The sequence below is a fragment of the Garra rufa genome, chromosome 21, assembly GCF_049309525.1.
Source record: "Garra rufa chromosome 21, GarRuf1.0, whole genome shotgun sequence".
NCBI classification, from domain to species: Eukaryota; Metazoa; Chordata; class Actinopteri; order Cypriniformes; family Cyprinidae; genus Garra; species Garra rufa.
The window spans coordinates 24420740-24448293 of NC_133381.1; the positions used below are offsets into that span (position 1 = coordinate 24420740).

Consider the following 27554-nt stretch of genomic DNA (forward strand, 5'->3'; position numbering starts at 1 on the left):
CTATATGCATTTTTCACCATGATACAGGTTGAGGTCAAAAGTTTACATACACCTTGCAGAATCTGCATGTCATTTTTTTATTTAGTGCTGACCTGAATAAGATATTTCACATAGAAGACATTTACATATAGTTCACAAGAGAAAATAATAGTTTATTATTTATAAAAAAATTACCCTTTACAAAAGTTTACACACGCTTGATTCTTAATACTGTGTTGTTACCTGAATGATCCACAGCTGTTTTTTTGTTTTTGTTTTTTTGTTTAGTGATAGTTGTTTATGAGTCCATTGTTTGTCCTGAACCGTTAAGCTGTTTGCTGTTCTTCAGAAAAATCCTTTAGGTCCCACAAATTCTGTGTTTTTTCAGCTTTTTTGTGTATTTGAACCCTTTCCAACAGTGACTGTAGGATTTTGAGATCCATCTTTTCACACTGAGGACAACTGAGGGACTTGTATGCAACTATTACAGAAGGTGCAAACACTCACTGATGTTTCAGAAGGAAGAATTTTGCATTAAGATCCAGGGGTGTAAACTTTTGAACAGAATTGTGCATTTTTCTTATTTTTCACTTAATATCATATTTTTCACTTAGTACTATCCTTCAGAAGCTACAGAAGATACATGTTCCCAAAAAGACAAAAATAAGTTTAAATAACCTTGATCTTCAAATTCAAAAATCTTTAACCCCCAGCTCTTAATGGATCTTGTTTCCTTCTGAAGCATCAGTGGGCATTTAAACCTTCTGTAATAGTCGCATATGAGACCCTCAGTTGTCCTCAGTGTGAAAAGATGGATCTCAAAATCATACAGTCATTGTTGGAAAGGGTTCAAATATACAAAAATCCTGAAAAACCAAAGAATTTGTGGGACCTAAAGGATTTTTCTGAAGAACAGCGGGCAGTTTAACTGTTCAGGACAAACAAGGGACTCGTGAACAACTATCACTAAACAAAAAAAAGAGGTGTGGATCATTCAGGTAGGGCTGGGCGATTTTGCCTAAAAAAAAAATCTTCGATTTTTAAAGAAAAATTCGAGTTTCGATTCGATTTTCGATTTTTTTTCCCCCAATGCACTTAAAAAATGACTGTAGACATTAGATATAGTGTCAAAAGTGCAACTTTATTGCTATGATTGTCCTCAAGAGATAAAATGCATAGAATCCCAAAACAAAAAGTAAATGAGGCTCTGTCATTCAACAATTTCAAGCTTTAACCCAGGTTTAAGCAAAAGTGCAACAACTTCACAGTAGCTTACATTTTCTGTTAAAGAAATCAGATAATTACACATTTTGTAACATAACATTACAATTAAAAAAATAAACTCTTCTCAGTATAGTGTGAATATAAAAAATGAAACTTGCCTGTGGCAGACATATAGCCTGCTCAAAGAGTGAACAAATGTAAACTTTTATCTATAACAACAAAACACGTGCTTGTTAGATCTCTGAAACATTGTGCATCTAATACTTTCAGCATGTGATTAAAGCCTCGCTTTTCGACAGAATAAATTGGCAACATGTCTGTGGCAATATAAAACAAGATCGCATCTGTAATCGCTTTACATCGCGCTCCGTTCTTATCATAAGGCGCACAGTTTGTAAAGCTCTCAGGAAGTGTAGTTTGCTTTTTAGCAGGTGTGCTAGAGGAGCCGTATTCCGGCTGCACTTCTCCCATTCTTCGGGATGTTTATTCCTCAGGTGCTGGAAAAGATTTGTTGTACTGCTGCTTCTAGTAGCAACAGCCTTGAAACATTTTGCAGCAAGGCTTCGTCTGTGTTTTGTCTGCTGCGGGCCGTTCACATGTAGCGTCTTTTACGCGCTCAAATTCGTTATTTTAAATGTAGACGCGCGGCTTGCGCGCGCATAATGGAAGCGACGCGTGCGGTGCGACGCGTTCGTTTTTTCCAGGCGCGTCCGCTCCGCATCGAGATAAAAACATCTCAACTTTTCAGAATTCAGCAAGCGCACCGCAGCTGGGAGCTAGAGCGCAGCTGATGGTTGCTTAGAAACGGCAGACGCTTCCGGAGCACAAGCGCCCGAGCGCTTTGTTGACAAGGAAGAAAGCGTTTTCCACGCGTTTTTAGGCGCGACATGTGAATGGCCCCTTACCTGTGCTTTTCTTTGGAAGTAGTTCTCTGCTACACGTTGGAAAGTTGTTTTGACTGTGTTACGCTGGGCGGGGGCTGGCTCATATCGCGCTACGGTAACGCACAAGACGAAACGCGGAAAAGTCAGAAAAAACTATTGTGGCAAAAAAACTCGAGTTTGCAAAATAAAAATCGTTTTAAACTACAAAATCGATAAATCGATTATATCGATTTTTTGCCCAGCCCTACATTCAGGCAACAACTCAGTATTAAGAATCAAGCGTATGCAACATTTGAACAGAGTAATTTTTGGAAATTCAACTATTATTTTCTCTTGTGGACTATAAGTAAATGTCTTTTATGTGAAATATCTTATACAGGTCAGTACTAAATAAAAAATAACATGCATTTTATATGATCTCTCTTATTTTGATAAAATAATTAACATTTTGCAGATTCTGCAAGGTGATGTTAAACTTTTGACCCCAACTGTATATCAACTGTATAGTGGTGTCTGAGTCTGTGACCACTGGTGAAAATCTTTATATTTGCATTTTTCTAATTTAATAGTTAATTTATTTATGCCATAATGTTTCTTTGTTTTAGAATTTATCATAATGATAAAACACACAGTGCTCAGGCGCAGCAATATAAAATTGCTGTTTTTTTAAAGAAACATTATGAATATATGATTTTTGAATGAATAGATGCTGTTACATAAATATGTAAAATATTATTTTCAATAACTATTTGTTTAGGTAAGTCCCCATCCTAAGGGCTCACGGTCTCCGCTGCCCCCTTCTGGCAGCAATGGGCACTGCTCAGCTTCATGGAATTTAAATAAACCCAGTCCAGCCAGGAACTATGAGAATGTTGACTTCCTATATCGAAATCCACCCAACAACAGTGCCCCCACTGGAGGCTCCATGCCTCCTCCCCTGCCAGCTAAAGCAATACAGAGAGGTGAGATATTGTTTGTTAGCTTTTAATTGACTGGATTGAAGTCTGGAATTTTGTGTACCCCAAAAAAGCTTGTGCAAGTTTGACCTGATAAAGAAAAGCTAAGAAATGATCTGACGTTTAGATGTTCTTTGAGAAGCTGAATTGAGCTCCTTTGCATGTGTAGGAACCGTGCAGGTTTAATTCAGAGAAACCACAGCAAGGTCAAAGATCATTTGTGTCCCTGTAGGTCGTTCAGATCCTCAGATCTCAGGTTCCATTCCAGAGACCCACGCCCCCTACCGCCAGAGTTCCCACCCTACCGGCTGCTTTCAAAGAATCAGCACTTCGTCCCCTGTGATGGATTTCCTTGGACCAACACCTACACGCTCTCATAGCATTGGACTGTCAAAAGGACATAGACAGACGGTGTCCTGGGAGGGACAACCTGTCACAGGGGCCGAGGGCAAAAATCACTCCACTTCACCACAATGTCAGAGAGGACCTGTCAGGTTGGTCACTATTCTGCATTTATCTTCTAAGACCAGAGGTTTCCTCATTAGAGTACTTAAAAATTTTAATTCTCTCATTAATTACTCTAATTACTAATTCCTCATGTCGTTCCAAACCCGTAAGACCTTTGTTTATCTTCTGAACACAAATTAAGATATTTTTGATGAAATCTGAGAGCTTTCTGACCCTGCATAGCCAGCAATGCAACTACCATGTTCAAGGCCCAGAAAGGTTGTAAGGACATTGTTAAAATAGTCCATGTGGCTTCAGTGCTTCAACCTTAATTGTTAAGAATAGTAAAATAGTAGCATTCATTAAAATCAAAATTTTTGAATAAATGTGTGCAGTACTATGAGTAATTGTTGTAAATGTTACATGTGTCTGCAGTTCAGAGAAGACAACCTCATATCGCCGCACAAGCAGTGGGAGTCAAGGAAAGGGTTCGGCCCCGTCTCAAGGGTGTGCAGGCAGTCAAGAGGAACTCTACTGCAGTCCAGTGGGCGGAGCTCCAAACCCTGCACCTCCTCCTGCGAACACTAACAACAGTGCCACAGTGCCAATCATACTGCCTCCACCTCGCTCACGCAAAAATGCAATGGTAACATGCCATACTATGGTCTTTCACCCTGAGAAATATGATTTTTCAAATGGAATGGTTCAGTTAAAGAGATAGTTCACCCAAAAAATTAAATTCTGTCATTAATTACTCACCCTCATGTTGTTTCAAACCCGTAAGATCTTCGTTCATCTTCAGAACACAAATTAAGGTATTTTTGATGAAATCCAAAAGCTTTTTGAACCCAAGGTTCCCACGGGTCCTTGAAATCCTTGAAATTATGTGAACCTGAAAAAAAAATCCAAGGCCCTGGAAAGTTTTTGAAAATACATGCCCTTGAAAGTGCTGGAATTTATGTTGTGGAAGAAATTTTCTGGAAAACATTCCAGAATTCCACATTCCATATTCCGCTAATGTGTTATTTCGCCAACACTTCATGGCCTATGCATACTAGCTTGCTTGATTTACGTTAGTTATTAGCGCATTTACACATTACGTTAAGAGATACTTTGTGTTGTACGTTACGACTAATAGAGTATCCAATCTCTGTCATATGGACAAAAATAATTGCAAAAAAAAAGCATTTTTGCATAGTTGTGTTTGACACATGAAAACTATAAAAATGTATCTTACGAGTTAGCGCGATGTAACCTTGCTCTTACTTGATATGTGTCCCTATTGGACCTGGAAAGTCCTTGTAAGGTCCTTAAATCTGAAGTTAACCAAGGTGTGGGAACCCTGTGAACCTGCATAGACAGCAATGCAACTGACATGTTCAAGGCCCAGAAAGTTAGTAAGGACATTGTTAAAATAGTCCATGTGACATCACTGGTTCAACCGTCATTTTATAAAGATATGAGAATACCTTTTGTGCACAAAGAAAACTAAAATAACAACTTTATTCAACATATTCTTGTTCTGTGTCAGTAAACGCACATTCTCGAGAGTACCACGATGTATGCTACTTTCTAAACCTTGAATGTGTCAGTTGCGTTGCCGTCTATGCAGGGTCAGAAAGCTCTTGGATTTCATTAAAATTATCTTAATTTGTGTTACGAAGATGAACGAAAGTCTTAGAGGTTTGACACAACATGAGGGTGAGTAATTGACGACAGAATTTTCATTTTTGGGTGAACTATCCCTTTAATGTTTTTCGAGTTGATTTTAGAGCACACATTGTTTTCATTTGTCATTAGTCTGTTAGCAAAAATGCCCAGTTTTTCTTAGTAAACATTTTCAAAGTCCACAAGTGTATGACGCTTAGTGTTTTAAAGTCAGATTTGAAAAATCCGTAGTGTTTATTTTAAATGTTTCAGATCTCATTAAGGGAGAGACCCAAGAAGGTCAGAGCGTTAGTGGACTGCAGAGCGGTTAGTGCCAATCAGCTGGCTTTCTTTAAGAATGAGGTTATCATAGTGACAGCAACTGATGATCCACACTGGTGGGTAAGTACACAAACTCCCTTACACTGACACACATTCACATCCTGTGTTTGCCTAGCATGCTTTTAGCAGGCTTTGCAGTATAAGGCCGCGATCACACCGAGCGAGTTTTTGCAGTTGGAGGCGCCTCTTTTGAATGGTTTTCTGTTGGCAGTGAGCGTTCTACGCGCTGCTTATGCGCCCCTGCTTATTTCACCGCCTGCTGCGCCTCGCGTTTTTGCAGGAGCGCTCTGAGCGCGTGAAGTTGAAAAAAAAATCAACTCTGAGCGGAAAAACGCCCAACGTCATTCGCGTTCTTTTCCATTGTCCAATCGAATGAATGGAGAGGCGGGCCTTCTGTTGTGGTGACGGAATTTTATGGTTGCTTAAAAAGTCCGGAGACTGCAAGAAATAGAGGAGAAACCTTTTGTGTCTATCGTGGGTAACCTGGAGCTGTATTATTTAGGGTTTCTGCTAATATGACAGTTTACTTAACAGCATAAAACTAAGATTTTAGAGTGCTCGCGCTATAATCCTTTGATTTGACTGACAGGACAGCTGTTTTGGTCGTTGCTTAGCAACATAAAAAAAACGCAGCACGCTCTTTTATTAAAAGTCACCAAAAAAAAAGGCAGTGCTGTGCGCCTCGCGTTTTTAGAACTAAAAGACGCGTTCGGTGTGATCGCGGCCTAAGTGAATACATTTTCTGTCAACACCTCAAACTGAAGACTTCAACTTGCACACTTTCCCTCCCAGGTCGGTCATATAGAGGGAGAACCGTCCAGAAGTGGCTCTTTTCCAGTCAACTATGTACATAAATTGGGAGAATGAGATGAACCTCCATGAACACTCACATTACACCACATGGAAACTAGTCTAGACTGTTGCTTTTATCTTCAGAGCTGCTAGACCTAGAAGCTGCGGAGACCTGAAATGCACTTAGAAGATGAAAGACTGGAGACCAGACTCTTCAACAGCATTAGTGTGGATGCTGTAAGATGATCCACTGATCCATTTCAGTGCTGCGTGTAACGTATCTCAGCTGTTTATCTGGACTGAAGGTTTGGCAGGTACATCATGAATGACTAGACTTGGAACAGGCAGAAAGCAGATGAAAGCTCTCCAGGTTTTTAAAACTTCCTGGCTGTGTTGTTTAAACAAACAACACTTGTTCTTTTTTATATTGGCATCGAGGCATTTGGACAAACGCTTGGAGGTTGAGGTTTCTGAGAGATTGTCGCCCAGACTTTGAGGCACTGGGCTCATTTACTGAAGCTCATCCTGTGGTTGGTTCAGTTGCTCAGTGCTCTCTGGATTATTTTAATGATATCCCATTAGTTCTGGCTAGACACCAGGTCTTCCAGACAGAGAGTTAACGGAAGATGTATTTGGTTTCATCTGTCTCCTGTGCACCAACGTCTCCAATTGCTGCCGATTCCCGAACATCCAGTCCTGCACTGGGAGATAGAGCAACTTGCAACATTCAGAATCGAACACCAGGATGTTATGTGAATGTTAAATTACAAAAAAATTCTAAGTTTTGACTGCAGAACTTTCCAGAAAGTTTACAGTTCAGTATTTCAAGCAATAGCTTGTGAGCGAAACCCAGGATACATCAGCTTACCCACAGTACAGGCACCATTAGGCCTTACAAAGCACAAAAACACACCACTGCCACACAGACAGTTATTTTGACAGTCTACGTACTTGTGTTTTGGTAGCCTTATATTCCATTTTCTTTGCGTACATTCTGTAGGAATGCATCTTATTTCAAGTGTCCATATTATAGCTAATGTTTAAAAATCTGAAAAAGTTCTTTCTGCACTTGCCACCCTCACTAAGTGTCTTCTATGTGTCTGTATTTTCTTGGCCAGCATTAAGTTTTTATTTTAATGGGGTCTCCCTCTAGACTGAGGTGGTTTATGATGCATTTGGGACGTGTCTTGAACCAGCAGCCTCTGTATAAATGTTTGATAAACTGAAAGCACACAACAGATGTTATCCCGTTCTGCCATCCCATTGACTTCTGTGAAGCATTTTTCAGGCAGGGATGAACGTATGCATGTTGGCAGCAGAGGTCCCAAACGGTTCAGCTGACTTTGTGTTTTAGGAAAGCAAAAGGTAACGCTGCATGTAAATTATGATTGTTAAACTTAACCGTTTTGTATCGCTGTAACTTTGTGTTATTGAGAAAATGTCATGTCCAGTTTGTTTAGGACATGTTTTTTTTCTAAAAGATATTATTTAGCATCTGTTGCTAATGAAAAATGTCAATTAAATATTTGCAAGCTATAATCATGTGTTGTGTTGTGTTGTGTTGTGTCTGGGATAAACATACAGTAGACTGGAAAACCTTTGATCTGATTGTATAGTCAAGTGCTTTAGTATTACAAAACATATTGTTTAAAAAAAAAAACATTTTCTAGGGAAAAGGCATAAGTATCTTTTTCTAGAATATATAAACCCCCTGCACTCGTCAAACACGCAACAATTTTTCCTTCACAAATCCAGGATTAAAAATGTGGTATCCTTTTGCGAAAGGATTATGCACACACATGATACATGTGTGTAAATCCATATTAGTACCTTTTTCCTTTTTTTCCTTCTTCTGACAGTCAGCAGTCCATCCAGGATGGGCCTAATGGATGGTTGCCAGCACTCAACTTCTTTACAGATTGAAAATCGTTAGCTCTTAGGGTCTGACTGAGCTGTTGCATAATTGACAGGTGTTACGTCACTGCTGAGCCGGTCAGTGCAGTGCATAAAGTTTCAGGTCAGTCAGAAGCAGATGTTCACGGTGATAGTCTGAAATGAGAACCATTGGTTTGCAACATGATACATGATACAACACTTCTCCTTGGTTGAATGCCATGTGTAAGGTTTAAGCCATCATCTATTTTGTCCTACTGCCTCCAGTATTCAAAATACCTGCTATGAGGTTTTTACTTATAATGTAGCAGTGTTAAATCATTAAAAAAAAAATATTTGAAGAAATGTGCATAAAATCGTGTGGAAGCATTTTAGCTGATGTCAGTGACACTGTTCTATTATTAGACACATTGTCTGCTCCTCTGAAATAAAATCAGTTTGAATTACATTATGGGAAGCTGAATGAAATATGGGAGATATGGTGATACGTACGCCGCGTTCCAGACGAGGTGGAAAACAGGAACATCCGAAAACACCTCCGTGAGTTCCGAGTCAATTAAACATGACATTAACATATTGACCTGATGATGTCGCCATGACACAACAAGAGCTTTTCGTGTTTTTGTGTCAATTATGGCAAAATAGAACAAAAATTAACAAAATACTGCCGTTCGTTTTGAAAACAGCGAGCAATATGTGTGTAATGTTGAGTTTGACACGAAATAGGGTTGATCCAGACTCAGAGCCGTTGAGAAACAGTTGCGACACGCTTTGATCTCGAGTCGCCGCCGCGCGGTCACGTGGTTAATGAAGCTCTCAATAGTTTCAAACTCCGCGCTGTCAATGTGTTTGAATGGGTTTAAGTAGGCTAGACAGCAGTTTTACTATAATTGCAGCAATGTGCATTGATTGTGTATTGATATACGCTTTACAATCGAATTTTATTCTGGGGAGTGATAAAGAGACATAATTAATATGTTCTCATTCTCTTTGGCAGTCAAATGTGACCAAACACCTTAAGGGCAACTTTTATTCAATTAAATAATTGTAATATATAGTTCATAGAGTTTTTTTGTACAAAATAATATGTGCAATAATGATCCTGACCGATTTAAAGATAACATTTTCTAATATAGTATTTATATTACAATTAGTGTGATATTTAAGGTTAAATGCATTTGAACGTGTATTTGGATATGATCAAACACTCATTTTTTTATGTTTCGATTTAATGTTAAATAAAAAAAATAATAATTTACTTGTGTTATTTTATGAAATTCAAATAAACAACATAAGTGAATATTATAAAAGGCAAGCAAATATGGCATTTAACATAATAGAAAGATGAAAATAGTGTTTAAAAAAACAAGGCTTGCATTCAGCATACATTTTTATCGTATTTCTTGAATGCAGTCTTTACTGAAACTCATTCAACCTCCTACGATTGCAGAAAGACTTAAAAACTTAAATATATGACAACTATAGTATCTGGTTATGGTCACTTTTACGGTGTTTCTCACGTTATCTAACTGAATTTATTTACGTATAACTGTTTATATTTTAACGATAAACATTAACTATAACACGCTTCATACCACTACTGGCCAGTGGCCAGTTTTTCGAGAGGTCAACTGATGCGTTAAAATTGAAAAAAAATGCAGTAATTTATTCAATTTACTATTGGCCGCTCCATGACACGCTTTACTTCCGCATTCCTCAGTTCCTATATATGGAAGCCTATGTTTCTCAACAGCTCTGGGTTGATCGATCTCGGATGTTCGATTTCAAACGGCGTTCTAGACGTTTTTTCCAAATATATGAGGTAGGAAAAATCCGAATTTTTAGTTGTCTGGAACGCAGCTGGTGTTTATAAAACTATACCTACAATATTTCTGTTCTTATTGATTCAGTCAGATTTTTTTTACTACGGGTCATCAATAGTCCATATTGGCGTTTCTGAACGTGAACAGTTCCACTGAACTGAATGATTTTGATTATTGCTGCTGAAAATGGTCAATTATTGTCATGTTTTGGACTGCTAACAAATCAAGGAGAAGAGTGTAAAAACTGAGGAACAAAAGGCGTTTGTGGTTGGCCAAACTGAACCAGGATTTCCAGAATCTTGACAACATTTGTGTTTGTTCTTATCATTTCCGGTCAGGTAGCTGAAATATTAGGCTAATATCTTAATTAATACTGTTGGTACATATCTTTATCACCTATTAGCTTTGTCACTCTTTCCTGCTTACTAAGTCCTTCTCTGTATAATTTAGCAGCTTCCACATGGCTTTTCCCCCATGGTTTAGATAGCATTAGCAGAACAACGTATTCAGTAGTACATTAACTGTGCAATCCATGCTGTTGTTTACATCCAAGTATCGCCAATATGGCCGCGCATCCTGGTGACTGCCCAAATCGTGATGTAAGTGCAAACCCTCTATTGACTAGAGATCCTATCAATTTTCAGCACATATGAAATGTTTGTTGCATTATATGTTAACTTTAAGAATGCACATCCGGGGAAATACGGTGAAAATTTTGACCAGTTACAGGACTACTTTTTTTTTTTTTTTTTCAGTCAACCCCAGCTTATTAACGGACATAGAGAATCATCAAAATAAGCTTTTAATTCCGCTAAACCCAGTCATTGGATCAGGGTTATTATAATATCATAGCTTTTGATATTATGGGTTAATAACATTATTAAAGCCTTATGTTATGCTAACAACAACATGAGTGCTTCACTAATCTTTGTATGAACTGCAAGTGAGGTAACAACTAATGGTTGCCTTTTTGCACTCCAGAGCTTTAATCTTAAGTCATTGATGTTGCATGTTCAGCTACTGAACTACATACAAGGATCTAGGATCTTTTATGCAGTTTTTAAAATATAAAAACATCCTTAAATGGAAAGTTCACCCAAAAATGACAATTCATGAAAAGTCATTTATTACTCACCCTCATGTTGTTCCAAATCAAGACCTTCGTTCATCTTCGGAAAACAAATTAAGATATTTTTGATGAAAGCCGAGAGCTTTCTGACTCTGCATAGACATTAATTCACGGATGAGAAGAAATTGTTGAAGTCATTATTTTTGTTTTCTTTGGGCACAAAATGTATTTTCATAGCTTTACAACATTACGGTTGAACCACTGATGTCACATGGACTATTTTAACGATGTTCTCTCAGATTTCATCAAAATTTTAATTTGTGTTCTAAAGGTCTTATGGGTTTCAAATAACATGAGGGTGAGAAATTAATGTCAGAATTTTCATTTTTGGCTAAACTATCCTGTCAGCTTGACCATGTTTTATATTGATAAATTATTTTTGCAGATAGCTGAAGTGTGGAGTTTAGTCTCTGTGGTCTGAGTGAGAGAGATACTCTGGGTCATTCTTTAATATCACGAGTTTTTCCGTGTGTTTCTTTTCCGCTGTAAGACACTTAGCCAATCGATCTAAAATCGATCTTAATTCAAGTAAGCATTTGACCTTTGTGTATATAAATGTTTATGTCAGGTACACTGACATTAGTGGTCTGTGTTTCCTCTAATGCTGATGTCTGTCGTATTGCCAGATGGCTCAGGAAAAGAGGAGGGTGTTGGTACTGATTTCAGCAGAAATCGCTTCAAGCTGTGCTTAATCAAGCGCTTCTTCTGGTTCTGGTGACCTATCAAATTCTGCTGAGAGATTCACTGTTTTAAATAGATATAGGCATATCAGTTTCTCTCTTTGGCATAAGATCAGCATTTTCAAATAGGCAAATAGGTTCATTAAAAAAGTCAGCACAAACAATTCTAATATTTGATATATCATCAATAAATAGCATGTATTTTTTGTTCAGCATACCACGCAAGTTGCAAAGAGAAATTATAAATACATCATTGCAGAGTTAGACAAGAGACAAAGGTTTTTGAATGTTGAATCTTGTTCTGTGAAACACATGATTAAATAACAGTAAATACATAATAGGCCATTTTTAAAGATTGTGAATAAAACTTTGAAAAGCACATTAAATACATAAATTTAAAGCACGATACATTCTTATAATTTCAATAGTGTTCAAAAGAATAGTCAAAGGCAAAAGTTAGAGTTTGTGAACCCCGTTAAATGTCTTTTACCAGAAAAGCTTCTCTTATACTGTCACTAAAATTATAAGCTGTTGTAAATAGTTGTTGAGCATTAAGATTACACAAGCTTGAAGAAAGTTATTTTACAGTTGAGGAAAGAAATAATAAACCGGCTAATCTAAAACAGTGGATGTGACAACAAAAACAGGATATCCAACAAAACTGTTTACAAAGATTAGTGTTACCTGATGAAACTTATAGGATATGGCGTTATAACTGTATACATGGGCACAAGGACAGACTTTACATTCATCCTGCAAGTGGGCCCAGAGAGATCTTTGGGAAAGCTTTTCTTTTATTATCTGTCGTAGCAAAACTCATAAAAGGTGCAGTGCAAAAATCGGTGCGTGAGAGAGACTCCAGCTGAGGTGTCTTTTAACCACACAGCGTAAATGAATTACATATGTACAGTAAACAAGATAAGGCATTTGATGAATGTTTTAGCTTTTGAGTAAATGTAGCCTACAAATCACAAATGCCAACGAGAAACCAACTTCAGCCATTCAACCAGTCATCTGCTGGCATTGCTGGATTTTTACAAACTAGAATCCCTTAAAAAAAATTTACCATGGTACCTGTCAGTGGTTATCCTACCACAGTAAAACCATGTAAATGATCCAGAGTTCCGAAAGTAAAAATTCCAATAATTTTCTCTATTCATTCAAGTCTTTAAAGACAGACCTACTGTCTTTAACTGTGACATCTTTTGCATTTTTTCCAGTTTTGTCTTAACCAGCTGCGACAACGACAGGTGACACAGGATTCTACGGTTTCTATTTTCTGCAACGTCATGGCTGGAACAACATACAAACTGTGACGATGATAACCTCAGGTATTTATTTGTGCTTTATTCAGTGTTAAAAGTGTCTAATGTGAGTTTATAGCCATATTTGACTTTTATAGCCATACTAAAAGCAACGGTAGTTTACCTAAAAAAAAAGCTAACTTTTAAGTTAAAACTGTTAACTCAGTGTGAACCTGATGTGAATCCCATAACAAAGATTGTATCAGTCACTCAGTATGTGCTTTTAATGAAGATAGGAACTTTATGAATTAATTTATAAACATATTAATTTATTTTGAAAATGCAGCGATTCCAGAGACAGCCCTGATTGGTTGTAATTTTTGATTGATTTTGTCATGTAGCATTGTGTTGCGCCTAGTGGAGACCCAAGATTCTGCAAAGAATCTGTTGTTTTTCATGTCCGCGAGTTGAAGTGATCGTTATCCCCTGAAATGTTAATTTTACCAGGGAAACCCTGCCAAAAAACATGTATCTAACCCTGCGGAATGCAATTTTTAATTGGAGTCCCCTTGAAACCAATTGGGCTTGTTTTGAGTAGCAATTGCTGACCAATCAGAATTAAGCACTCCAGAGATCTGCATAATAAATACTACACTGTTTAAAACAGATCCCATAATACTTTGTTTTGGTTTTACAGTAGTAACAGTTCTACAAATCAAAATATTTGAGCAGAAACTACATGGAAACAGAAACCATGGTAAATCTTTGTAGGGGAACCCATTCGATAGATTCATAATTTCATTCCAACAGCGATCATTAAAAATCACAACAACATTTCGGTTTGGTTTGCAGTTGATATGTTGCTCAAGAACACTGCAGGCGTATTTATCATCTTTCACACTCTGCAGCAGCCAATCAATCGCGTGTCCTAAATCTAGCATAATCTACAGCTGTCTAAATCAAATCCCTCCTAAAATAAGGGAGAGGAGCATAAAATGACCGTGAAAGGACACAGAGATGTTCTGTCATTAAAGTGGAAGTAGCCCTTGAACTGAGATTCAGTCACCTCTATTGTGTTTGCTCTATGCCTGATCGATAAAAATGAATAAAGACTGTGGTCTGCAGGCATCCTGCCCCGTCAAATGACGTAAATCCAACAGCGTCACACGCAGATGCGTGGGTGTCACACAGAGCCGCAGCGACAAAAAAGCACCGGCATGCAGTATACATATAGAGCGGATTGCAAAGTGACCCTGTTTAAAGACATTCTGTGTATGTGCAATGATTGTAATCACAGCGTTTCAATTTGAACAATTAATGTAGTAAATAGTAAATAGATGCTCACCCCAAAATGAAAATTCTCCCATTAATTACTCACCTTCATGTCATTTCAAACCTGACCTTCATTCATCTTTGAAACGCAAATTAAGATATTTTTAATGACATCCGAGTACTTATTGACAGAATTCTCATCTGTGGGTAAACTTAAGATATTCATTTAAAATCTTATTAAAGACTTTCAGATTTTGGTAGAACCGAAACTGATAATACAGAGCAAAGTTAATGCTATAATAACTTGTGCTCATTAAATTTAATTATAAAAGTACACATTATATAAAGATATATTATGATGAGTAATTCAGTGTTTTTTTTCCAACATGGATGCAGCGAGTAGAGCAACTGTCTGCTTACACAATGAGGCAAGATGCCAGGTGCAGGCTACATTCTCAGTGGTGATGTACGATCCTGCTGTCTTACCCCGCAGTACAGCATAAATTTATCTGCCGAAGGAAAGGTTATTCTGCTCACTAAAGATGTACAAGGATAGCCAGCATCACATCATCTTTCTCTCTCTACCTAACCCAGAATCTTCCAGACTTAACCGGTTCAAGCCAAGAATAGCAGTCTCCTGTGTTTTGATGAAGTCCCCAAACGCACTCCTCTCAAACAAGGCTGAGCCAGAGCCATTTGCTCAAAGAGAGAGAGAGAGGAAACACAGTAGAGACAGGAAGTTTCCATCAGGGCAGTTGCACCAAATAACCAAGCAAAAAGATGTGTGATCCACTTAATAGTCTGTTTCTATTCAGTACCAAATGAGTGTTATTGGCTATGACTGAAGTCTACCTGAAAGCTGGAAAAAGCAGCGTTCACAGGTAGCATACGGAGGTAGGAAGGCATCAGATGTTAGAATAACATCCTCTCTGTCTAAAATGCCTTCATCAGGTTCATTTAGAAGGTTTTTGATCCTGTGTAGCCTGTGATGTTCCATAATTGTATGCATGTGGTCCATGTCTGAAATGCTATCTGATGGAGCAGTTAATAATTTACGAAGTACATTTATAACGTATGATTTTCCACAGAGAATTAAGAATTTGTACTCATTAAATATTAGTTTGGTCATCTCTCACAAGAATTAGTTCTAGATCATTACACCTGACATTATGATGCGTTCTGAATGCATTACGTTTCGGACACAGCCATATTCTTACGTATTTCAATAACATATTTGAAGGCAATTTTAGTAGTCTAACTAGCACTCAAACTAGCGGTCTGCAGTGACAGCAAGAATCTCAAAATGTCCTCCGCCTGTCATTCATGAGCTGTAGTTTTGGATCTGTTGATGTCAAATACATTCTGAAGGAAAGTCAGGTCCAGGTTGCTAAGCGACAGGGGGACGAGAGAGGCCCCAGATGGAATGTTGATGGAGAGAGAGAGAGAGAGAGAGATAAATCGCCACTTCTCTTCTCAATCCACACATGCTCAGTGGGCGCCCCAGATGTAGGCTGGAGAACTCAAGAGGACCAAAGCGCATGTGCGTGAATCCTCACAAGCCCCCGTCCCCAATATATGTCCGCAAATTGGACAATCGCAACCGTGTACAATTCATCTGTCGTTCACACCGAGGATGATAACTATAGCGAGAACTATAGCAATATATGTCTAATTCGGTGAGAATAGTGCTGTCCCATCACAAAAGAACGATATTGTTGGAATCACTTTCAGAACCAGCTGATGAACGATAAAATCTTTGATAGCCAATCAGAATCTACCTGACATTAAAGAGCTTGAGCATTCACAGTGGCAGACTACATAACAGCAGCTAATATAGTTAACATACTTGGTGTGAAAGGCCTAAGCTCTCTGTTTCTGCAGCAAGAAGAATGCTTTTCGTTTTGAACCAATCAAAGGAAACCTGAGTGACTTCTTCTGGAAGAATAGCACCCTTCTGTCTCCTGACATTCACACTAAGCGACCCCAGGTACATGAAGTGTAACACATGCACAGAGCTCTAAACATCAGCGAAGTTCAGTGTCTTGGGTTGTTCAAGCAGCAAATATGAGGCCTGCGCCATTTCAGTGGGCTCAAATGAAGCACCATCTAAGATCTCAGTTAACAATATATACAAACAAAGCAGGTTTCAGCATTTCCTGACTAATAGCGAGTAGAAAATGAGACATCCTTGGATGTGAAGAAGACAATGCTGTTGTGACGTGTGACAGCGGTGAACAACTGTCGAGTTTCTCTATTTGAGTTTGACAGGCCAAGGGAGGCACGTTCTCAGCCCCAGCATGGAGGAGAAGACAATGGTGGGCCTGTGCCGCTTAAACCGCAATCCCTTTTTCAGCCGCTGTCCGTTTTCCGCCACATATAGTTCGCCCTGCTGGGCGGCAGCAGTGATGCGGGCCACCAGCTCTCCATGTTCCACTGCCTCCTGTTCAGAGCGCACAAACACCTCCCTTAGCTCTTCCAGTCGTCTCTCCATCTCCCTGATGACACGCTGGCGCTCCTCAACCTCCAGGAGGCGTCGACGAGCCGCTTCGAACTCCATACTGGAGCTGGGGGTGACTAGCTTGGACGAGGGTGCCGTAGCAGCTGCAGAGGACGGCTCGGAGCCCGCCTGTCCAGCAGGCACTCTCCGAAAGTCTCCCATGGAGATGGACCTCCGCTGAGAAGACGAGGGAAGAAGGAAGTTGGAAGAAGAAGAAGAAGGTCGAACAGAAGATTCCTGCTCCACATCGCTGTCAGAGTTGTCGTCCTGCTGTTGGTGCTTCTTCATGTTTGCGCACGGCTGCTGCAGTTGTTTTCTGTCAAGCTGCGACACGCTGGTACTATTCCTTTTCCGTCGAGGGAGAGAGAGCTCAAGCACTGTTTTGCTGCCTGTGAGACGCTCCATTCATTAATAAGACACCAGCCACCAGCGCTGTTAGCTCACACTGGAGGAGACTCGTTACACTCTATTGGACAAAAGGACGCTGACTTCGCTGCAGCTGATTGGATGCCTGCTGTCTGTTTTCCTGCCCACTCAGCATCCTCTCTCTTTCTCTCTTTTTCACTCTCTGCTGTCCTCACGGATATCTACGTCAGCTCACGCAATGAAAAAAAAAAAAAGCCAAAAAGTGTCTTTTTTTCACCATCCCTGCTTAATCATACTCTGTTCCCTCCCTTTGTGTGTTGCCCGTAGCAACACAGCCTTCTATCAGATGGTTTGTAGGCAAGCAGAATTGACTGCCCGCCCCCCACAGACTCGTACACAATTTGGTCTCTTGTTCTCTTTGAAGTTATTCTATCTTTCTGCATCCCTCTCACTCTTTTCCTCCCCCGCTGAGGTCATAAATAGCCAGAGATGTAAGATAATTCGCAAATACTACATTCCACGATCTGCTGTTGCCAAGCAACAGATATTGGCACTTGTAAAACATAAGGTTTATGTATATTCTGTATTTCAAATAATACCGAAAACTAAAGCTGAAACACCTGCGTTGACATGTAGCTGATATATTTAAATGAAGCAATATGGAATCAAAACGATATAATATAGTATACCAACAAACCGTTTTATTTTCTACACTCAAATTCCACTCTCTGATCTTAGACTAGTAATTAATTTCTGTATTTACCAACAAGTGGCAGATGGGATATAATAAATGCTACAGCAATGTTATGACAAATAAATTCTAGTAAAAAGGGGCTTAAAAATCAAACAGGCATAATCAAGTTATGTTTAGTAAGCACCAAATAGGTCATTCAAGATCAGTGTTGGGCTTGTTACTCAAAAAATTTACTATATTACTCATTACTAGTTATTCCTGAATTGACTTGTACCTGAATTTTAAAGGGGACTCAACCCTCTTTTTATTTGTGGTATAATGTCTCAGTCTAAATTACATTCAAACTGGTGTTTTAGGAAGCCAAACAAATTAGAATATAATAATAATAACCATTTTATATTATTGTTATTGCTATGACAGTAATAGCGATATATTGTAAAACAATTGCGCTGTAAACTAAATAATTATTTAGTATATGAGGAGCTCTTTTCCAAAACGCTATAAATCCATTTTAATAGTTTTCAGGAAAATGACATTTTTTTCCTAGACCCATATATTTTGTTAATATTCAATTTATCCTGTTAAAATGGTCTGTTGGCTCATTCTGAACATGTTAAACAATGATTGTTAAATGAAACAACAATATTGTCGATCATACATTCAAAGTTTATATTTATTTTTTTCAAAACGCTACAAATCCATTCTTTTTTTCCAAAACATTGCTCGTTTATGTCTTTAAAAAAACAAGAGAACATGCAACATATTACATAAGGGACTCAAACTATAAATTAATATAAATCTTTATTTTTTATCTTTTATTTTAATGTCAGTCTTTTCGTTTGTTTAGACTTTCAGAGGCTGCCTTTCCACTTGCGTTATGTCCAGGAGAATTATGGCCCTATCCTTGTAAACCTTGTTTGGTCTTTCTTAAAACTGTCTAAATTTATTATCAGGTCGTCTGGTGACAGCATTAGTTTGTGTGTTTTAGTCTGAAAACTCCAGGGTTGCGTTTCATTGTAAATGGACCAAAACTTTTGGAGACTTTTGAAAACGATGGTGTGGCTGTCCACATTCTCTCTGCGTATCCTTGACGACCATGTGAACAATCACATCATGCTCGTTGCTTTAGCCATAGATATGTATAAGTAGATTCCCCTTTCGACCACTTCAAGCACGTCCTTTATCAAAACAATAGGGAATCTACCTATACAAGCTACTCGCTAATGTAAACGAGGATTATTTTCATTTTAAAACGCCGTTTTAAAACCAAAACGCACTAGTAAACAGTGACGAACCTTCTTTTTTGTTGTTTTTCTTGTGATTTTCTTTGTCTAGTCTAGGTTTTCTAACAACAGGTACAGGTATCACTACCTCATCCAGGCCATCAAAATTGTTAATCGAGTTTAAAGCTCTCATTTCGAAGACTGAACACAAACATCTCTCGCTTCAGGGCGCCGCCATGTTAGATTGCGTCGAACGCTCGCCGAATTCTGATTGGTCGAGAGGATATATCGCATTAAGATTAAAAACAGGTTTGGCGCTTATAGCGTTTTGGAAAGAAACTGCATCTTGCAGTACATTTTAAACACGGAAATACAGCGATTTGGCATGAAACATTTATGGAGTCGTGAATAGGTTCAGTACACTGCAAAATGGCATAATTAACTCATTTTTTTAAAATTTGGCGTTTATCGCGTTTTGGAAAAGAGCTCTTCATATATTTTTGCTTTACACTACAGCAGAAAACCTACAATACTTCTTTCCTAGTTTCTACATTTGAATAAGATTTTGAATTTAGACTGCAGTAACGTTACCCATTTAAACCTCTAGCTGTCAGCAATTCATACTGCACTTTTAAGCTTTTATTTTGGCAGAAGAGCTTTTATTTTGATGGAAAACTCCAGCATCAGTGAAAACAGACAAAAAATGTGTCTCACTACAAACCTAGTGAATTTCTGTAATCATCTACCACGAAAATAAAGCATAACTGGTGGCCATTGCGTTCCCAAATGTGCGCTAAACTCATAGCACATGCAATAAATGAGTTCACTGCATTTACTGGAAACTGAGCCGTTCTGACGCGCGGAAACACCGGATCACGAGCTGATCTCCTGAACAAAGTGTGCACTTCGCTAATAATATAAAAATATATTTTAAAAACAATTTTTTTTTGCCCGCGAAATCAAGACAGTTTTGTTATCATGATACTACGATATAGGGCTGGGCGATATGGCAAAAATGTAATCTCGATAATTTTTTTCCCATATTGAACGGTAACGATATATATTTCGATATAAGCTGTTGATGTTGCCAGCTTTAAAATAGTATCCCAACAATGACTAAAGCCACAAAAATGAAAGGGTTCATTAAATTACATTTAAAGTATAGTTTATTAACAAAAACAGATTACAGATTTGGCCTTAAAAATTAAAACAACTTACTAAAATAAATTAAAAAAATAAAAGTTGTGACAGAGTATGGTAAATGAGAGTAAATGTACAAAATGTAAACATAAAATTATTGTAAAAACATAATTTGTAACACAATTATTTATTTATTTATTATTATTATTATTAACACAATTGTTTATTTTCTCTATTATAGGTTGAGCTATTTAAATTAGAGGCAACCACTGCATTTTGAAACAATCTACAGTATAAATAACAAAAAATTACGACACGGTTCTTTCTTAATCGTATTAAGTGCAGACAATTCAGCCATAATCTAAGTAGGCTACTCTCTAAATAATCAAAGTGCAATGACGGATATTTCAAGCATGATACAGAGCTATAGACATACACAACCTATCATAGCCTACATACTAATAACAGCCTAGATATGTCATATAGCCTAGTTTGCGTGCATTGGGGGGATTAAAATTGCTTTTGAATGCCTGTGCGTTTTTTGCTTTCGGTTTCAGTTTTAACAATCGCGCCAAACTCTCAGCTGAGCTAAGAGTCACTTTTCAGGTAGCCAAACCACTTATATAACGGAATTCGTGCTACCTTTTTTGTGTCAATTTCAACATCTTTGGATAATAACTCGAAGTTAGTTTCACTTTCGTCGCTGCTTCCTCTCTCTTTTTTTGTCGTCCTGGTGTTAAGTTTGCTTCGCAAAGTGCGGTAGGAAATGAACTTTGTACTTTGACGTGCACACGCACGCTGTACGCTGATTGGCTGTTGTCGCATATTTTTACTGTGTGATTGGCTCTTAGATTAATCCATATCGAGCAAAAAATGTCTAGAGCCTATCATCGTTATTAACATAAATTTTATCGCGATTCGATATGATATCGTTTATCGGCCCAGCCCTACTACGATATTGATAATATTGTTACACACTATGTAATACGGTATACTGTCAAACTGAATATTTTTAGAGGGTTATTGTGAGACATAAAAACTGTACTTGTAACAGTTCTCGGTGGGTAACCATTTCCATACAGTGTAAACGTAATATTTTCTGAGATGGTTATCGTAAAAATATCATAACTTTTTGCAACCCCGTAACTTTATATTTTCAGACCACGTTGCTTATCTGTGGTATTAAGGAAACAATGCAACTAGACATTTACACCTCTTCTTTTCTACTCGACTGAAACATGAGGCTGAACAAAGCTTCATTAAACGTTATTTGTAACTCTTCTACTTTACTTCTCGTTATAGCACAAAATAATCAGGAATAAACATCAGAAGGTATGCTTTAAGATACGAAACCTAATGAAATGTAATAGTTTTCATGCAAATGCCCAATTTGTGCCTTAAGAGGGTCACACTAAAAACTTTTACAATGGTAAAATAAATGTAATAATTGAAAAAAATTGATACACTAAGAGATTTATAATTATCAACATCAACATCAAATGGTCTTATTTATAGGGTAGTGTTTGGAAGAAATTACTTGAAATAAACATCAAATAATTTTGTGACATGTTACAGGCCATGTTATTTTCTCTTTTACATCATATATCTTTTTGAAAATTACATGTAAATGACCATGACTAAACTATGTCAGTGGACTTCTCACAAAATTCTATGTTAAAAGAATTATTAGAAGTCTTTTGAAGTTTATAGAAATCGAATTTCAATTCCTTGTCTTATTACTGATAAGCCACGGCTGTGACTTACATAACTTATATTTCTGTACCTTAAGGTGTCAAAAAGATGCTTAAAGGGATAGTTCACCCAAAAAAGAAAAATCTGTCATTAATTATTTACCCTCATTTCATTCCAAACCTGTAAGACCTTCGTTCATCTTCGGAACACAAATTAAGATATTTTTGATGAAACATGAGAGCTCTCTGACTCTCCATAGACAGCAACACAACTGAAATGTTTCCAGGTCTGGAAATGTAGCGAGGACATCCGTAAAAAAGAAGCTACAAGAATATTTTTTGTGCGCAACAACAACTTTATTCAGCAGTTCTTCTCATCCCGTCTGCTGTGGCATTCTCCTTATACGCATTGGCTTTTAGATTTCATCAAAAATATCAGAATTTGTGTTCCGAATATAAACGAAGGTCTTACAGATTTATCACAACATGAGAGTGAGTGATTAATGACAGAATTCTAATTTTTTTTAAATTTACTATCCATCCAATGGTATAGTAAAACCTGCTTATATCACTGAAGCATCGCCGTCAGATGGAATAAAGCCAGGCTGACATGTATAGACTTCATTCAGCGGCTCTACGTAAAACGCTATCCATTTCCCCAGACCCTTCTTAACCTGACACCACATCTCTATAACAAAGCTTAATGTGAAACCAGCCCCTATCATATTATTACAGTGATGCTCGGAAGAGACAGTAGCGGAAGTCTGGTCAGATAGAACACTACAGATAATGGGGAAATCTAACATCTCCGGCTCAATACTGCTTCAAAACCACTGTAAATGAATAATTCAGATATATCAAGGTTTTATAGGTTCAATAATTGACATTGTGCACTTGAACTCCACTTTGATTCTTTGCATACCCTCATTTTCCAAGACAAGAGAAAAATCACTTAAATATATTAGTGTTATCTGAACATCCTGCACAAGAGATAACAGCTGTGAATCAGCAGTAGTGATGCGATTGAGCCCCCTTTTTGTGGTTTGGCCAGTGAAAAATAAGCTGGAACAGTACAAAGTGAGAATCAAAGCCATGCTTTAAATAACTCTTTAAAAGCCCCATCCATCTGAGATTAGAGCAGTTATTGGGAGAAGGGGGGAGGGAAGGGGGCTCTCAATGTTGGATTAATGATGGATTTATTTCAGGCTTTCCATCAGTAACGTTCAGAGAGGTGCTGAAGATGTTACTTTAGTGATTATATACAATGAGAGGACAAAACGAGAGAGAGACAGCATGGAATTGTATGGAAAAAAGAATAGAAAAGAATAAGCTTGTCTTGTATTTTCTTGGAACAGAAACGTTTTAACTTTCGATTATTTTTTGTAACTAGATCTTATAAAAATTACACAACAGTAAAAATAGGCAACAGGGTTGTGTATTTTAACTGAATAAACTTGCTAAGAAACACATGTTTCTTGTAGTTATCAGTGAATGATATGATGATAAATATCACATCAAACCTTTACAACTAATTCCGAATGCAGCTGCAAGATAAATTTTTAATGAGTAATGAATAAAATTTAAGACATTAATGTTTGCCTACAAAACCACCACTGGCTCTGCACCCCTTTACTTAAATTCATTAATTCAGACCTATGTGCCCTCTAGACGCTTGTGTCACAAAGAGGCACTAAATCACTTTCACAGACTTTCACATTAAATGTACCCTCCTGGTGGAATGACCTGCCCAACTCAATCCGAACAGTCCTTAGCCATATTCAAAAATTCGGCCTAATAGCACATCTCTTCCATCTTTATTTGACCCTATAACTCTAGCACTCTCTATTCTAATTCTATTCTTTATATCAGGCTTGTGCACAATTCAGAATTGAATTGAGAATGACTCCTAAATTCCAATTCAATTCTTGAATTTGAATTGATGTCAAAAACAGGATCTAGAATTACAATTTCGAATTTGAATTAAAGGAAGCAGAATTGCAATTCAATACAAATTCAAAGAAATTCATATACATAAGTGAAGTGTTTAACAATGAAGCTTTACAATATATGTCAGATGTGATTTCATTACATATTCTATAAATGATATTAGTTTGAACTACTAGTAGAGATTACATTAACAGAAAATGTTTCCCCCCAGCAATGAATGTTAAAAGGTCTAGTCACAGAACACATAATTAAGTTTGATTTATTGTAATTGTAATTTTGTGGAACACAATGGAACGTGACTCCATATCCCAGAATGCTTTGCTTTAACCAAGTATTTAAAATGGTTGCCAAACAATTTGAGGTGGACATTTGTTTGAAAGCTTCTTTTCTACACAATTTGATGGTCAACACCGGACTTTTTAGGTTTCAGAAGTCCCTTACAACTTCAGATTACAAACGTTTATAGATTTAACACCAACATGGACAATAATAGCAGGCCTAAAAGGTCATTTGTACTAGTACATTTTGAAGAACCAATTCCAACAAGAACGCCAGGAAACCACAGAGCCATATGCAAGCAATGCAGTGCTCCAGTCTGTGGCTCCATCAAGGCTACTTCAAATTTCAAAAGGCATCTACAAGTAAGTTAACAGACAGACAGTCTTTTATTTTGAAAACCATCTCTTGATGGTATTATGCTACTGATATTTGATATCATCAGTGTTGGGGTCACTACTCAAGAATGTGTAATACACATTAGTCACTTAAAAAACACAATGCATTACCTTATTTGTTATTCTCTATGGATAGTAACTCATTAGTAACCTGGCATATACTGTAGCTCATAAATGCCTTAAACACACCTTCAACTCACAACACAACAGTAACATTAATGTGTTACATTACTCCATTACAGCCAAATGTGGTTATATTGTGTTATACCCAAGTTACCCCCAACACTGGATATGTGTTTAAAAGCATGCAAGCACACTTTATTTTTTCTTAATGACTTGTTGTAAATTAAGAAAACAATTCTTGTCAATTGTGGAATTAATAGAAATATTTGTTCTCTTAAAGATTGATCTGAGGGACTTTTTTTCTACAGAAGAAACATCCGGAAATCTTAATGGACTGTGAAACCAACAGTTACACAATCCAGCCAAACCAGAGTGAAGATCATGCTTTGTCCACACCCTTCAGCTTGTGGTTCGTGATGCCATGGATGAGGCTGGCTCCATAAAAAAACGTATTGGGCAAGGTCCAAAAACTTGTTTCTTTTCGTCACAAGTCCACAGTGGCTACTGACGCCCTAGAGGGAGGGCACAAACTTCAGCCTGCAAATGCCACACGCTGGAATAGCCAGTTAAAGATGTCTGTTCTCAATGTTCCAATTGATGTACTTGCTGAGCTCCATTGCCCCATCCAGCTGACATCATATGAGCTGAAAATAATCCAGGAGCTTTGTGAGGTATTGGAACCCTTTGAGGAGGCTACAGAAAAATGAAGATGACCGGTAATAAAAAGTTTGTCAACTCTACAATCCTCACTTGAGAGCCGTTTAACAAAATTTGAAGAGATGGAATGCTTCCAGGTGGCTGCCACGACCCAAGGTTTAAGTTGGACTGGTGTATTGGTGAAGAGCAGGTAATAATCAAAAACCTTTTCAATGCAAAAGTTGAGTCTGCCTCCCCAAAAGGGAATGCAACCATGAATGGCAGTGCTCAACCAAAGAAACACCCAAAATTGTTTTCCTATATGGAAAGCCAATCATCTGCCATACCAACTGACACAGCCCCACATGAGGTCCCTGTGTACTTCAGTACCCCTTGTCTTACAGAGGATACTGATCCTTTGGTCTATTGGAAAGAAAACCAAAGCCATTTTCCTACCCTAGCTCAACTTGCATATAAATATCTTGCCATACCAGCTTCCTCTGCACCTGTTGAGAGAATCTTTAGTGTTGCAGGAAAGATATTCAGACCAGAACGGTGCAGACTCAATGATAAAACATTTGAGGAGCTATTGAGAATTAGATGCAACAGTGTTGCTCAATGAGTTTTGCATTGGAATAAATGACAACTGCATTTACAACGACTTTGTGTTATTTGATTACTTTGAAATGAAAATAACATTTTGAACAAAACTAATCAAAACATTGAGGGAGTAATTTATTTCAAGAATTTGATCATTATCTATATGTTGGAACAAAATGTATGCAGGGTTGAGGAGTGACTAGTAAGTAGTGATGTGTAATGAAATTATGCGATTAAATTACAACATGAATGTAATTGTATGTGAGATTCAACACATTCTTTCTGTTGTATGACTGCGTGGAATGTCTTTGAATTGCCATGAATTTAATTCCACTTCCTGTCATTCCAACTCCAATTCAAATTCCTGTGGGGCGGAGTCATTTCAATTAAAATTCCAACTCATGAATTGAATGGCGGCCAATTCTGAAATTCTGAATTGTGCACAAGCCTGCTGTATATATATATATATATATACTTGCCTTTTTATACTCTATTCATTTACTTACCACTTGTTTTCTTAAAAAAACAACAACAACAAAAAAAAAAACCTAACACAGCCTTATATTTTTAGGCCTCTAACCATCTATCTATTTTTAGGTCTCTAACACTAGCTCGCTTCTTCTTTTTTTATTCTATCTATTTTCTTTTTATTTATTGTATAATTTAAAATGACCCTTGAGACTTGTCATAACACTTTTGTTGATTTTGATTGCTTCCATTGTCCTCTTTTGTAAGTTGCTTTGGATAAAAGCTAAATGACAGATATACAGACACTGACCACCCATTCTACAAGATTGGTGCAAACTGCTGTCCCACAACCTATATATATATATATATATATATATATATATATATATATATTCAAAGCGTAGATGTTTACTAAGATCATTTTATTATCTATTGAAACCAACAATAATATTTAAAATATCATTAAGCTAAATATATATAAAAGCATTTAGTGGGTACTTTCAGTTGGGAGGTGGCTGTTCCGAACCCTATCCCCTAAATTTTAACTTCTGAAACTGATATTGAAATAATTTTTGCATTTTATTTCATTGTTGTTTAAAAAGACATTTTATATTTTCTTTGTGAATTCTGAAAATTAAAAAAAAATTACACATTTTCATGTCACTACCGAAACACTGTTTTAGTCCAATGGCTGAGACTGATTTTGACTACACCCTACATTTATGATCAGGAAATATTTATATCTCTCATAGCTACATGGTGAGTAGATAGTCTCCATCTTTTTTAGGTAAATGAGTTTCTGAAAATCTGTGTGTAACTTTAAAGAATGTCACTACTGAACACCATTTTTATATAATTAAACACTTTTTTGGGAGTTACTCCATAACATTTAGTAGTTATATGTGTACCAAAACGGTGCTAGCTAACCATGTGCTTTGTTTTGGTAGTGACAATTTTAAATACTTTTGAACCAAGCTCAATCATGACTGAAACATTTGGTAAGGTTTCGGTAGTGGCATCATTGTTTGTTTTTTTGGTGTCATCCCATAAAATTGCCACTACCGTAACAGTCACCACCAAAACATTTGGTGAGGTTTCGAAAGAGACATCTTTTTTTTTTTGGTGCTAACCCATTAAATTGTCACTACTTTAACAGTCATGACCAAAACATTTGGTGAGGTTT

The 27554-nt window shown here is 37.3% G+C and overlaps 2 protein-coding genes across 3 annotated transcripts in view; one reads left to right on the top strand and one right to left on the bottom strand.

The window, feature by feature from the left end:
• asap3 (ArfGAP with SH3 domain, ankyrin repeat and PH domain 3) overlaps window positions 1-7799 on the top strand; it is a 45307-nt gene extending 37508 nt beyond the window's left edge. Inside the window, exons 22-26 of one of the 2 annotated variants that reach the window (XM_073827099.1) lie at window positions 2845-3049; window positions 3276-3537; window positions 3926-4136; window positions 5411-5539; window positions 6272-7799. In XM_073827099.1, coding sequence (XP_073683200.1) covers window positions 2845-3049; window positions 3276-3537; window positions 3926-4136; window positions 5411-5539; window positions 6272-6346 — 882 coding nt within the window. In that variant the 3' untranslated portion in view covers window positions 6347-7799. The remainder of the gene's footprint in view (window positions 1-2844; window positions 3050-3275; window positions 3538-3925; window positions 4137-5410; window positions 5540-6271) is intronic. The other variant, XM_073827100.1, reaches the window with a different exon arrangement.
• Window positions 7800-11832: 4033 nt separating this feature from the next.
• Window positions 11833-17245, bottom strand: LOC141295198 (uncharacterized). Its single transcript, XM_073826400.1, has one exon. The coding sequence runs from the start codon at window positions 17212-17214 to the stop codon at window positions 16564-16566; it is 651 nt and encodes a 216-aa protein (XP_073682501.1). The 5' UTR covers window positions 17215-17245; the 3' UTR covers window positions 11833-16563.
• Between the last annotated feature and the right edge of the window lie 10309 nt (window positions 17246-27554).